Source organism: Cherax quadricarinatus, chromosome 55 (genome assembly GCF_038502225.1).
Source record: "Cherax quadricarinatus isolate ZL_2023a chromosome 55, ASM3850222v1, whole genome shotgun sequence".
NCBI lineage: Eukaryota > Metazoa > Arthropoda > Malacostraca > Decapoda > Parastacidae > Cherax > Cherax quadricarinatus.
The window spans coordinates 3558030-3572725 of NC_091346.1; the positions used below are offsets into that span (position 1 = coordinate 3558030).

Consider the following 14696-nt stretch of genomic DNA (forward strand, 5'->3'; position numbering starts at 1 on the left):
GCATTACCTAAAGTAAACCAGTATGGTTTTAGAGCAGGACGATCATGCCTGTCACAGCTGCTGAATCATTATGACAGATTTACGGAGGCGTTAGAAGATGACCAAAACGCAGATGTGGTTTACACAGATTTTTCAAATGCGTTTGACAAATGCAAGCTTGGAGTGATAGCGCACAAAATGAGAGCCATAGGCATAACGGGAAAAGTAGGCAGGTGGATTTTCGGGTTCGTAACACACAGAATACAGAAAATAGTAGTAAACAGAGCAGAATCTAGCATCAGCGAGGTAAAAAGTCCAGTTCCCCAAGGCACAGTCCTGGCACCTTTGCTGTTTCTCATCCTCATAGCAGACAGATAAAAACACCTATCTCAGTTCTGTATCATTTACAGATGACACTAAAATAAGCATGAAAGTCACTGCGATAGAAGACATGGAAATATTAGGCAGTAGGCAGCGGAGAACAACATGACGTTCAATGGTGATAAGTTCCAGCTGCTTAGGTATGGAAAGAAAGAAAGAACTCAAAAGGAAAACTGTATACAAAACTCAAAAGGATCACCAGATAGAACGAAAGGAACACGTAAAAGACTTGGAATTAATTATGTCAGCTGACCTTTCTTTTAAAGAACATAAGACAAAAATCACGGCAGCCAGGAAAATGACGGGGTGGGTATCGAGAACCTTCAAAACAAGGGAAATAATGCCAATGGTGACACTCTTCAAACAGCTAGTGTTCCCTCATTTAGAATATTGCTCACTCCTGAAGGCCCCGTTCAAAGCAGGAGAAATATCAGAGCTGGAACAAATTTAGCGATCGTTTACGACAAACACACAACACTAAAGAACCTAAATTACTGTGAACGCCTTCAAATCTTGAACATGTACTAATTGGAGCTGATGAGAGAGAGATACATGGTGATATATACCTGGAAAGTACTCGAGGGCCTGGTTCCAAATCTGCACACTGCCATAACAACATACTGGAGGGAGAGATGTGGGAGGAAGTGTTAAATAAACCCAGTTAGGAGCAGAGGTGCGTTGGGGACAACAAGGGAACATCGTATCAACATTCGGAGTCCCAGACTATTCAGCATCTTACCAGAAGATATCAGAAACACGGCGGGAACAAGTGTAGAAGCCTTCAAGAGGAAACTGGACAAGTATCTTCACCGGGTGCCAAATCAACCAGGCTGTGATGGATGGGGCAGTGGGCCTTCAGCAGCAACATCCTGGTTGACCAGGCACGCACCAGACGAGCCTGGCCCATGGCCGGGCTCCGAGAGTAGCGAGACTCTCGAAACTCATCAAAGGTATACAACATCCAGTGTTTGGGTATACGATCCTACATCGTGTGTGGGTATACTATAATGTAACACGCAGTGTAGGGGTATAATATACAACACCCCATGTGTAGATATCCGATCATACAACACCAATTGTGCCAACATAATCATCAGCCACCTACCCAGTGAGTGGTTATACTACCATACAACATCCAGTCCTTGGGTGTACTATCACACAACATCTGTGTTTGGATATATACGTGTGTCGTGCATGTGAATGGGTTGGAGGGCAACTCCTCTACCCCTGGAGGCCGGCTGGAGGCCAGTCATCACTTTGTTCTACACCTCCCACATCTCTCCCTCCATTTGTTTGTTATGGCAGTACAGACTTAGAAATATGCTCTCACTTATTCGTTATTTTAATCAGGGGAAAGTGTTGGAAGCAGTAAACCCAACGAGCATCAAGGCAATTCCTTTGAGGTTAAAAAAATATACAACTAAGAACATAATCCAGTGCTAGTAGAGCGAAGAACTGTAACCTCATTACCATCATTCAGAATTTTCCTTTGTTAGTTAATTTAAACAGTTTTTTGCTAGGCTGCCGGGTATTAAAGGTGAATCAGGAAGTGTTCGCTAGATGAATTTTTCATGACGAGAGGCAAAAGAGCTTGTTATTCTTCTCATCTGATAGTTTTGTGAGTCATAAATCAGTCTGTATCTGAGAGCAATCAGGTTTTGAACTCAGAGTAGCGGGTAGGAGAGACTCGTGGTAAACAAACGCGAATTTGCACTACCGGAGTTGTTGCTACTTTCTTGCTCCATAGATAAAAGCAATTACAGTCATGTTTCTCGGTACTTAGTCATAGTGATGGCTTGAAAATTAAATATTAATGGTATACAAAGGCAAAGAGGTGCAACACTTGGGTACCTTTATTGTCGAGACGTTTCGCCATCCTGTGCCAATTTCAATCCAGTACATAGAATAACTGGAGACGGTGGACAAACCACTACTTCATGTCTTCCATCATCTGCAATAATTATTTCTGTATTCAACTGAGAAAACTACTCGTTGGCGAAACGTCTCCTCAGTAAAGGTACCCAAGTGCTGCACATTTCTTGTTCACCTCGATTATACCTTTTGTGAGTTCCGAGAGTTTTTCTACTCCCAGAACCCTGCTTTGGGCCAGGCTCATCTGTTTGAGTATATTCTCTTGAGCTTTTGAATGTAGCCAGACAACTGAATAATTTATATTGATAAATCAAGGTGACACACACACACACACACACACACACACACACACACACACACACACACACACACACACACACACACACACACACACACACACACCGTGTACGTTAGGCACATATTGGAGTATGCGGCACCAGTTTGGAACCCACACCTAGCCAAGCACGTGAAGAAACTAGAGAAAGTGCAAAGGTTTGCAACAAGACTAGTCCCAGAGCTAAGAGGTATGTCCTACGAGGAGAGGTTAAGGGAAATCAACCTGACGACACTGGAGGACAGGAGAGATAGGGGGGACATGATAACGACATACAAAATACTGAGAGGAATTGACAAGGTGGACAAAGACAGGATGTTCCAGAGATTGGACACAGTAACAAGGGGACACAGTTGGAAGTTGAAGACACAGATGAATCACAGGGATGTTAGGAAGTATTTCTTCAGCCACAGAGTAGTCAGTAAGTGGAATAGTTTGGGAAGCGATGAAGTGGAGGCAGGATCCATACATAGCTTTAAGCAGAGGTATGATAAAGCTCACGGCTCAGGGAGAGTGACCTAGTAGCGATCAGTGAAGAGGCGGGGCCAGGAGCTCGGACTCGACCCCCGCAACCTCAACTAGGTGAGTACAACTAGGTGAGTACACACACACACACACACACACACACACACACACACACACACACACCGTGTACGTTAGGCCCATATTGGAGTATGCGGCACCAGTTTGGAACCCACACCTAGCCAAGCACGTGAAGAAACTAGAGAAAGTGCAAAGGTTTGCAACAAGACTAGTCCCAGAGCTAAGAGGTATGTCCTACGAGGAGAGGTTAAGGGAAATCAACCTGACGACACTGGAGGACAGGAGAGATAGGGGGGACATGATAACGACATACAAAATACTGAGAGGAATTGACAAGGTGGACAAAGACAGGATGTTCCAGAGATTGGACACAGTAACAAGGGGACACAGTTGGAAGTTGAAGACACAGATGAATCACAGGGATGTTAGGAAGTATTTCTTCAGCCACAGAGTAGTCAGTAAGTGGAATAGTTTGGGAAGCGATGAAGTGGAGGCAGGATCCATACATAGCTTTAAGCAGAGGTATGATAAAGCTCACGGCTCAGGGAGAGTGACCTAGTAGCGATCAGTGAAGAGGCGGGGCCAGGAGCTCGGACTCGACCCCCGCAACCTCAACTAGGTGAGTACAACTAGGTGAGTACACACACACACACACACACACACACACACACACACACACACACACACACACACACACACAAACACACACACACACACACACACACACACACACGCTTGGAACAATCATTACATTGGAAGAATTCTATATCCATGATTATGTACTTGGAGAATGAAGGGAAAAATATCATGTTTATTTGGAAGATGGTCAAGTGTTTGTATTAAGAGTCCTTCACTAGTGGAGGTGATGATCAACACAGTGAGTATTTTGTAATAGAGAGTTCCATGTGTCATCTAAATAGCATTATAATAATTATACATAAGAAGTTATAATGGGAAGTTGTGTGTGACTGTCAAAGCATATTGTGTGTACTCACCTTACTGGACTCGCCTAACTGTGGATGCAGGGATCAGGTCATAGCCCCTGGCCCCGCCTCTTCGCTGGTCGCTACTAGGTCCGCTCTCTCCCTGCTCCATGAGCTTTATTGTACCTCTTCTTGAAGCTATGTATGGATCCTGTCTCCACTACATTACTCTCCAGACTGTTCCACTTCCTGACAACTCTATGACTGAAGAAAAACTTCCTAACATCCCTGTGACTCATCTGAATTTTCAACTTCCAGTCGTGTCGCCTTGTTGCTGTGTCCCATCTCTGAAATATTCTGTCCCTGTCCAGCTTGTCAATTCCTCTTAGTATTTTATATGTCGTTATCATATCGTCCCTATCCCACCTGTCCACCAGTGTCGTCAAGTTGATTTCCCTTAACCTATCCTCGTAGGCCATACCCCTTAGCTCCGGAACTAGTCTTGTTCCAAACCTTTGCACTTTCTCTAATTTCTTCGCGTGTTTGAGCAGGTGTGGGTTCCATACTGGTACTGCATACTCTAATATGGGCCTGACGTACACAGTGTATAGCGTCTTTAATGACTCCTTACCTAGATGTCCTAACGCTTTTCTTAGATTTGCCATGCGCCCACATGCTGCAGCAGTTATTTAGTTGATGTACACCTCAGGAGATGTGCTCAGTGTGATGCTCACCCCAAGATCATTTTTCTTGAGGGAGCTTTGCAGTCTTTGAGAACCTTCAAAACTAGGGACGCCAAGCCCATGATGATTCTCTTCAAATCTCTTGTTCTCTCTAGGCTGGAATACTGTTGTACACTAACTGCCCCTTTCAAGGCAGGCGAAATTGCTGACCTGGAGAATATACAAAAAACTTTCACGGCACACACAGGTACGATAAAGCACCTAAATTACTGGGAGCAGTTGAAGTCCCTTGACTTGTATTCCCAGGAATGCAGACGAGAAAGATACATGATAATAGACACTTTGAAAATTCTAGAGGGATTAGTATCAAACTTGCACACGAAAATCACTCCCTACGAAAGCAAAAGACTCGGCAGGAGATGCAGCATTCCCCAATGAAAAGCAGGGGCTCCACGAGTACGCTAACACAATAAGAGTCAGGGGCCCAAGACTGTTCATCTGCCTCCCAACATACATAAGGGGGATTACCAATAGACCCCTGGCTGTCTTCAAGAAGGTGCTGAACAGGCACCTAAAGTCAGTGCCTGATCAGCTGGGCTGTGATTTGTACGTCGGTTTACGTGGGGCCAGCTGTAACAGCCTGGTTGATCATACCCGGATCCACCCCGAGGCCTGGTCTCAGACCGGGCCGCTGGGGCGTTGACCTCCGAATCCCTCTCCAGGTATATACCTAGGCGGTCTTCTTTGTCCTTCCCCAAACTTTGTGACTTTGCACTTGCTGGAGTTAAACTCCAGGAGCAATTTGTCGGACCAGACTTGTAGTCTGTCCAGATCTCCTTGTAGCCTTACCTGATCTTCGTCCATTTGTATTCTCCTCATTAACTTCACATCGTCTGCGAACAGGGACACCTGTGAATCTATCCCTTCTGTCATGTCATTCGCATGTAGTAGGAACAGCACCAGATCTAGGACTGACCGTTGTGGAACCCTACTCGACATACACTCTCTCTGACACCTCGTCAAGTACTAATACACATTGTTTCCTACCTGTCAGGTATTCCCTGACCTACTACAGTACTTTCCCTGTTATTCCTGCCTGATCCTCTAGCTTTTCAGTTAATTTCTTGTGTGGTACTGTATCGAAAGCCTTCTTACAGCCCAAGAAGATGCAGTCTACCCATCTTTCTCTCTCTCTCTCTCTCTCTCTCTCTCTCTCTCCTGTCTTACTTCTCTTACCTTATCATAGAATTCCAGTAGGTTTGTGATGCAGGATTTCCCTACCCTGAAGGGGAGAGTGCGTCTAAAATTTATTTTTTTATTTTTCGTCTGATTTTGTTTCTTTATGGTGTACTTTCAGAAGCATATATTTAATGAACTGTGACAGTTTCAATAAGATCGGCCAAGAAACAAATGAGAAAAAAAAATATTTACTGAGTATGGCACTTGGCAGTATGAATCCCCGTACTGGCACTGCCAGTGGCTCTGCGGACCCTCCCTACTGATAAAACAAGTCTAGCCCGGATTTCTGGTGGTTCACAAAAATGTAATATACCTTATCTTCATGCCGAAAAAATACATTTGGTACATTTTTGACATTCACCAAAATATCTTCCTTTTACCCTCAACAAAATAAAAAATATTTGAGATATTCCAAAAAACGAATCAACATTAATTCAAACACACACACTGTTTTATGTTACCCGTGAAAATCATTTCAATATAATTAATAATAATAATAATGATTCAGCAAGAAATAGGCCAAAATCTTACTTCCGAAATACTGGGGTAAACGCGCGCTTTTTCTATGCTTTTTCCGTGCATTACAAGTGATTTCTTATAACTTCCCCTGTATATTACACCGTTTTCTCTAGTACGAGACCAGAGTTAGTAAAGGGAAAACCTTTTTATAGTCAAGTACTTAGCTAAACCATACCACGGGTGGGGCTTGAACCCGCGGTCAGTGTGTCTCAAAACTCCAGATCGTCTCCAGACTCTCTGACCGCGGGTTCAAACCGACCTGTGGTATGGTTTGTTTGCAATCGTGTCATTATGATTTCGTGAGTCATGTTAACTAAACTATTGGCCGCGGCGGCCACAACCCTCCGTTATAATATGCCAAATATTATTTTGGCCGTCTTTATTATACTTTTATCTTATTTATCTTATGTCTATCATTTCTGAATAAATGGTATAAACAGATCAAGTTTATTGTTAATAATAGCGTCAGTAGAAGACGTATTGTGATGGACGAGCAGACCGCTGATGAAGCCATTCTTGTCCCTGCCTGTCCTACTGACTCCTACTATGCTATAGCTCCTCCCACACTGTAATGATGTTCAGTGGTAAATTTAGTGTATTAGAAAGAAAAAGAAAAAAAATCTAAAAATTCACCTTTTAGTCATATATTTATGCGACGCGTCATCACAAGAAATGTTCAAATAGCTATAATTTGCTCTAGAAACATCGTATTACAATGAGATTTTCACCAAAATGTTGCCAGATTCTTAAACTATTTTTCGGTAAACAAAACTCTTTTTCCATATTTTTCGATGTATTTTCAATCCGCGCGCTGCAAGGCTTCAGCTTTCCCTGAAGTCGTGCTGGTTATTATGTATGAGCCCGTTCCACCACTCTTCTGATAATCTATATAACTTTACATACTATACATGCCAGTGATATAGGGTTGTAGTATAGTGCAGCCTGTCTTCTTTCTTAACAATTTGGACTATGCTGTCTTCCACACCTCAGGAAGTTGCCCTTGTTCACAAGATTTATTGAGGATCGTTGTTAGTGGCACACACATTATTATTATCAAGGGGGAAGCGCGAAACCCGTAGGATTATACTGCGCCTGGGGGGAATGTGGAAGGCATTCAGGGAGCAGTCGGGGAAAAAATTGTAGCTCTTTTGTTTACCGTCCGATTTCCTCCAATTTTGTGCACAAAACAAAGTGTTTTCACACCGTGTAAAAAAATGTTTGTCAAAAATATACCTCAAACAACAACTGAGAAAAGACTGAAAAAGGACCGATTTACAGAAAATGCCCTTTGGCAGGAAGGTAGTCCTACATGGGACGACGTAAGGTTGTTTGGACACTTGGTGCCCAGACAACAATACTAATACTAATTTTCCGCAAAGCCTTTCCTCTAAATAACTTATCTTTATTTCACAAAAAAAATAAAGTTTGTTAGTTCTTGGAATGTTGAAAAAATCTGCCCTTTACTCCCACATAAATCCCAAAGTATATGGAATATTTCCAAAATTCCCTCAGCATTAATTAGAGAAATCATTATTTTACCATTTCTGTGAATATTATTCCATTCAATTAAGTATTAAAGGCGTACCTTAGCGAAATAAGTGAATAAGTTACTTCCGAGATATTGGCCTGGAGCGCCGGCCGGCCCACCGTCTCGAAAAAAAAAAAAATCGGGAAAATCGCGTAAACTGATGTTCTAATAAACTGATGTTGTAGTGCAGTTATCCTCTTCCAAATACCGTTTTTTCTTACTCAAAGACCAAAGAGGAGAGGATTCACTCATTTATATCGAAATATTCCTGATGGTCTCTCGCCATTTTATGGCTTATTTTATTCAGTCTAGAGTATATAACATGTTTGTATGTTATTTATAGTGTTTATTATATCATATTAGATCAATTCTGATAGATAAATAATCCGTAGAGTTGATATATAAGCTGATATAAGCGTAATAATGAAGTGATTTCTCCTGGCACTCTCTGGAGCGGGAACACTCCCGAGCGTTCCCATATTGTTCCTGGTTGGCTCTAAGTCTACGGATAAGCTCCGCCTACTGTTTTATGATGCCAAATAGTCAGTTATTATATTAGAAAGAATAATGCAAGAAAAAACGATAAAAAACAAGGAAAAAATTCCAAAATATATATGGGCTGTGAGCAGACGCGCTATGGGTCCCATATCACCGTCACCTTACCTGATATAAATGACTATAATTTCTTGTAGAAACGTCGTAGAACATTCATTCTGGTACCATTGTGTTGCCAAAGAGTTAAGCTATTTTTCGGTATATACAACTCAATTTCCATAATTTTTCGATTTTTGGTTGAGCACGCGCGGAAATTTGCCCCACAGCCCCCTTCAGGCTTAATTCGGGGAACTGGAGCACAGATCTAATTCCCTAAATCAAGAGCCCCTCACCAACATCAAGGAACCTTCCCTGAGGGGAGTGGCACACAGTGCATCTGCTCCCTTTCTCAGGATCCACCGAGAAATGTTATCTGGGTCCACTGCCTGCAAAGTATCTACTTCACCTATCAGTTTCTTCACCCCCTCCTCGAACTGAGCTCCTCACATACTTCCTGGTCGCTCCCTGTGAGTTCTCCTTCCTTCCTCAGCCTGATTACTTGGTCCTTGACTGTTTTCCTCCTGTGATTATAACTTTGGGTCAGATTTCGCTTTTGATGCTATACCATTCTCGTATTGCCGCTGGGCCTCTCTCATTGTTTCATTGTCCTTTCTGGCTCTTCGGCTCAACTCCCTGTTTATGTGTGTGTGTGTGTGTGTGTGTGTGTGTGTGTGTGTGTGTGTGTGTGTGTGTGTGTGTGTGTGTGTGTGTGTGTGTGGAGAGAGAGAGAGAGAGAGAGAGAGAGTTAAACGAGCATATTAACAATTAAGCCTCAAGGGGATTACTATAGACCCCTTAATATAACCAAAATATTAAAGAAAGAGTGCAGAGAATTATCAAAAATGTTATATTTAATGTAAATCACCGTGTGACAGGTATAATTAGTATACCTATATTAGCCTCTTACTGATTGTTTTTCTCTCTGCTCACTGACAGGTACACTTGTACTTCTCAGCGCTGCCAGAGGATAAGGTGCCTTACGTCAACTCTGTCGGGGAGAAGTACAGGATCAAGCAACTCCTTCACCAGCTGCCTCCGCACGACAACGAGGTGGGTCTTGTCTCCTCCTCCTACTCCTCCTCCTCCTATTACTACTACTACTACTACTACTACTACTACTAATAATAATAATAATAATAGTAATACTTACAGATGGTTTACGTGATTCTAAAACTAATGGAAGCTGGGCACAGTTTAATAACATGCTGCTGGCATTAAGTACGTATATTATTATGAATGTAACTGAAGAATTTTCCATCATTAGTAGTCAGTACATTTTGATCACTTTGGATTTCATGGGAATATTTTATCGTAAATTAAGGAAATTTTTATATGTAAAGTTTCTAACCTTTCGTGACGGAATTTGCAGAGCTGTATGACCCTTGTGGTTTAGCGCTTCTTGATTATAATAACAATGTGGCGAAATTTGTTACTTTTATGAGTGAAGCTTTGATTTTGTTTTAGTATTTTAAATATATGTTGTGTTCCATGTGACAAGTTGTGCAGAGCGTTAAATAGCCTTTATATTCTGACAATCCCACCCTCTACTTGTACCTCCTGCCCTCTACCATCCCTGTGTATGGGATAGGTCATCCTGGGAGAGGATAAGTCCCAGGTAATCCTAACTTTAGCTGTACTCGAGTGAAACCTTTGAACCCGCTGTAGTTACTGAACCCGCTGTAGTTACTGAACCCGCTGTAGTTACTGAACCTGCTGTAGTTACTGAACCTGCTGTAGTTACTGAACCCGCTGTAGTTACTGAACCCGCTGTAGTTACTGAACCCGCTGTAGTTACTGAACCCGCTGTAGTTACTGAACCCGCTGTAGTTACTGAACCCGCTGTAGTTACTGAACCCGCTGTAGTTACTGAACCCGCTGTAGTTACTGAACCCGCTGTAGTTACTGAACCCGCTGTAGTTACTGAACCCGCTGTAGTTACTGAACCCGGTGTAGTTACTGAACCCGCTGTAGTTACTGAACCCGCTGTAGTTACTGAACCCGCTGTAGTTACTGAACCCGCTGTAGTTAAAGAACCCGCTGTAGTTACTGAACCCGCTGTAGTTACTGTGTAGTTACTGTAGTTACTGTACCCGCTGTAGTTACTGTACCCGCTGTGTTACTGTAACCCGCTGTAGTTACCCGCTGTAGTTACTGTAACCCGCTGTAGTTACTGTACCCGCTGTAGTTACTGAACCCGCTGTAGTTACCCGCTGTAGTTACTGAACCCGCTGTAGTTACTGAACCCGCTGTAGTTACTGAACCCGCTGTAGTTACTGAACCCGCTGTAGTTACTGAACCCGCTGTAGTTACTGAACCCGCTGTAGTTACTGAACCCGCTGTAGTTACTGTACCCGCTGTAGTTACTGAACCCGCTGTAGTTACTGTACCCGCTGTAGTTACTGAACCCGCTGTAGTTACTGAACCCGCTGTAGTTACTGAACCCGCTGTAGTTACTGTACCCGCTGTAGTTACTGAACCCGCTGTAGTTACTGTACCCGCTGTAGTTACTGTACCCGCTGTAGTTACTGTACCCGCTGTAGTTACTGTACCCGCTGTAGTTACTGAACCCGCTGTAGTTACTGTACCCGCTGTAGTTACTGTACCCGCTGTAGTTACTGAACCCGCTGTAGTTACTGAACCCGCTGTAGTTACTGAACCCGCTGTAGTTACTGAACCCGCTGTAGTTACTGAACCCGCTGTAGTTACTGAACCTGCTGTAGTTACTGAACCCGCTGTAGTTACTGAACCCGCTGTAGTTACTGAACCCGCTGTAGTTACTGAACCCGCTGTAGTTACTGAACCCGCTGTAGTTACTGAACCCGCTGTAGTTACTGAACCCGCTGTAGTTACTGTACCCGCTGTAGTTACTGTACCCGCTGTAGTTACTGAACCCGCTGTAGTTACTGTACCCGCTGTAGTTACTGTACCCGCTGTAGTTACTGAACCCACAAATGAAAGGTTAGGTAAAGTAAGGTTTGTCAGGAAAGAGGAAAAGTGTTTCCTAACAAATATTAGTCGTATGATCACCCGCCGTTGGAGCTTTTTGTCATCTGACCGAGGCCTTCCGCTGGCTTACCGGTCCACCCTTAAAAATTATGATTATGATTATAACCATTAGAAATTAATGAAGGAATTCAGCTCAGGTTGACAGTTTTAATTACCTGGTGTAGGAAGCCTATCCTATGTGATGGAATATGGTGGAATCATGTCAAGCTTTTTCTTTCAGACTAACTCTTGAATTAAGCTGCATCACAGTAATAAGATTTTCAAATTTGTTTAATCATTAAGAAACTTTTCTGTCTCCTACCGTGACTTTCACTCTTGGTGCAGGGGCGCCACGAGTACACTAAGAGACAACACAGTAAGTGTCAGGGGCCCAATACTGTTCAGCTGCCTCCCAGCAAACATAAGGGGGATTGCCAGTAGACTCCTGGCTGTCTTCAAGCAGGCGCTGGACAGACACCTAAAGTCAGTACCTGATCAGCAGGGCTGTGGTTCGTACGTCGGTTTACGTGCTGCCAGTAGTAACAGCCTGGTTGATCAGGCCCTGACCCACCTCAAGGCCTGGTCACGGACCGGGCCGCGAGGTCATTGATCCCCGAAATCCTCTCCCGGTTTACCACCTACTAACGCCACACTACCCACTCTCTCGCCACCCTTTGGCCCACGCCACCGTATCCACTCTCACCACTCTCTGATCCACGCCACTCGCTGATCCACGACACTCGCTGATCCACGCCACTCGCTGACCCACGCCACTCGCTGACCCACGACACCTCACTCACTTTCTCACCACCATCTTCACCTGGCGTCCCATGCTATCTCGCCCACAATCACATCCTCTATCCCTTCTCACTCCCATCCTCCACATATCCTCTACTCTTCCTCCACTTCCTCACACTCTCACATCCTGGTCTCTTCTTCCCTAGTTAACAAACATTCATTTCTCCATATCTAGGAACCGTTTCGAGGAATCTTTTCCTTTGCAGCCCGGTCTGAGACCAGGCTCCTTTACTAACTACCTGTCGAGCCACGCTGTTGCTGCTAGCGGTTCATCAGACTACACAACCATCACAACTTAGCTGATCAGACACATTCAGCAGACAGTGATCCAGTTTTCTCTTGAACACTACCTTTGTTCCGGCAATATTTCTCATGTCTGCTGGTATCTGCACAAAATTTCCTTGTCTGCTGGTATCTGCACAAAGTTTCCTTGCCTGCTGGTATCTGCTGCGTCTGTCTGGCGCTCACCAGACGGAGGATCGAGCCTCCAACACGTCTTGCGCTGAATAACTCACTTGGGTTTAGCGCTTAACATAGATTAATTTATTTATTTATTTGCACAAAGTTTCCTTGTCTGCTGGCATCTGCACAAAGTTTCTTTGTCTGCTGGCATCTGCACAAAGTTTCTTTGTCTGCTGGTATTTGCACAAAGTTTCTTTGTCTGCTGGTATTTGCACAAAGTTTCTTTGTCTGCTGGTATCTGCACAAAGTTTCTTTGTCTGCTGGCATCTGCACAAAGTTTCCTTGTCTGCTGGCATCTGCACAAAGTTTCCTTGTCTGCTGGCATCTGCACAAAGTTTCCTTGTCTGCTGGCATCTGCACAAAGTTTCTTTGTCTGCTGGCATCTGCACAAAGTTTCTTTGTCTGCTGGCATCTGCACAAAGTTTCTTTGTCTGCTGGTATCTGCACAAAGTTTCTTTGTCTGCTGGTATCTGCACAAAGTTTCTTTGTCTGCTGGTATCTGCACAAAGTTTCTTTGTCTGCTGGTATCTGCACAAAGTTTCTTTGTCTGCTGGTATCTGCACAAAGTTTCTTTGTCTGCTGGTATCTGCACAAAGTTTCCTTGTCTGCTGGTATCTGCACAAAGTTTCTTTGTCTGCTGGCATCTGCACAAAGTTTCCTTGTCTGCTGGTATCTGCACAAAGTTTCCTTGTCTGCTGGCATCTGCACAAAGTTTCCTTGTCTGCTGGCATCTGCACAAAGTTTCCTTGTCTGCTGGCATCTGCACAAAGTTTCTTTGTCTGCTGGTATCTGCACAAAGTTTCCTTGTCTGCTGGCATCTGCACAAAGTTTCCTTGTCTGCTGGTATCTGCACAAAGTTTCCTTGTCTGCTGGTATCTGCACAAAGTTTCCTTGTCTGCTGGTATCTGCACAAAGTTTCCTTGTCTGCTGGTATCTGCACAAAGTTTCCTTGTCTGCTGGTATCTGCACAAAGTTTCCTTGTCTGCTGGTATCTGCACAAAGTTTCAAGGTCCCCAGTGTAAATGACACTGACTTTTGGTTTTTCATAGATAATTTACAATATGTTTGATAATTGTACTCATGTGTACCTGTGCCTAAATAAACTACTAACTTATTGATTAGTAAATTAAACATGTGCAACACTTGGGTATCTTTATGGTATGAGTCTTAAATTATTTCAACTTGTCGGTTGTCTGGATAAATGGTTCAGAGAACCATTTATCCACAACTTGTTGAATAGTCTTGGATTATAACTGTTGACACAGTGCACTCTAATTGACGCCATCACACATACCTTTCCCAACAATAATGCCCCAATCTCTCATCCCCAAGTCCCTCGACCTTTTCTCTCAAGAACCTCCTGCCCTTAAACTTAGCCCCAGAGCTGTAGTTGAAAATCCGTCAGTTCAAGTAATTAGACACACCTGGTTAAATTCAACTCAGCTAAGCAACAGTTCCATCAGTAAAAAAAAGACACAATACCGTGACTGGAACAATACACAGATAACCCGCAAATAGGAGAGAGGAGCTTATGACAACGTTTCGGTCCGACTTGGACCATTTACAAAGTCACACTAACGAAAAAGATGTATGTATAATGTTCGACAAGACCGGGGTCCTGGCACGGGCCTTAATCTTGCCATGATCATCACTCAGTACCTGGTCATGATTATTAAACCAGGTGGATACACAGCCACAACAACACCAGCTGCCAGGTAATATACTCTATGATTTAGACATTTTTGCAACATATGGGAATCTTCATTATGGAAACATTTCGCCAACAAGTGGCTTTCTCAGTCCGTTACAGAGATGAGTTGTGGAAGATGAGGAGTTTGAGGTAATCAGTCCCTCAG

At 43.5% G+C, this 14696-nt stretch overlaps 1 protein-coding gene across 1 annotated transcript in view; it reads left to right on the plus strand.

The window, feature by feature from the left end:
- Window positions 1–14696, plus strand: part of LOC128699005 (prickle planar cell polarity protein 3-like) — a 358728-nt gene that overhangs the window by 288179 nt on the left and 55853 nt on the right. Inside the window, exon 2 of the mRNA XM_070096784.1 lies at window positions 9532–9645. Within this exon, the coding sequence (XP_069952885.1) occupies window positions 9532–9645 (114 nt within the window). The remainder of the gene's footprint in view (window positions 1–9531; window positions 9646–14696) is intronic.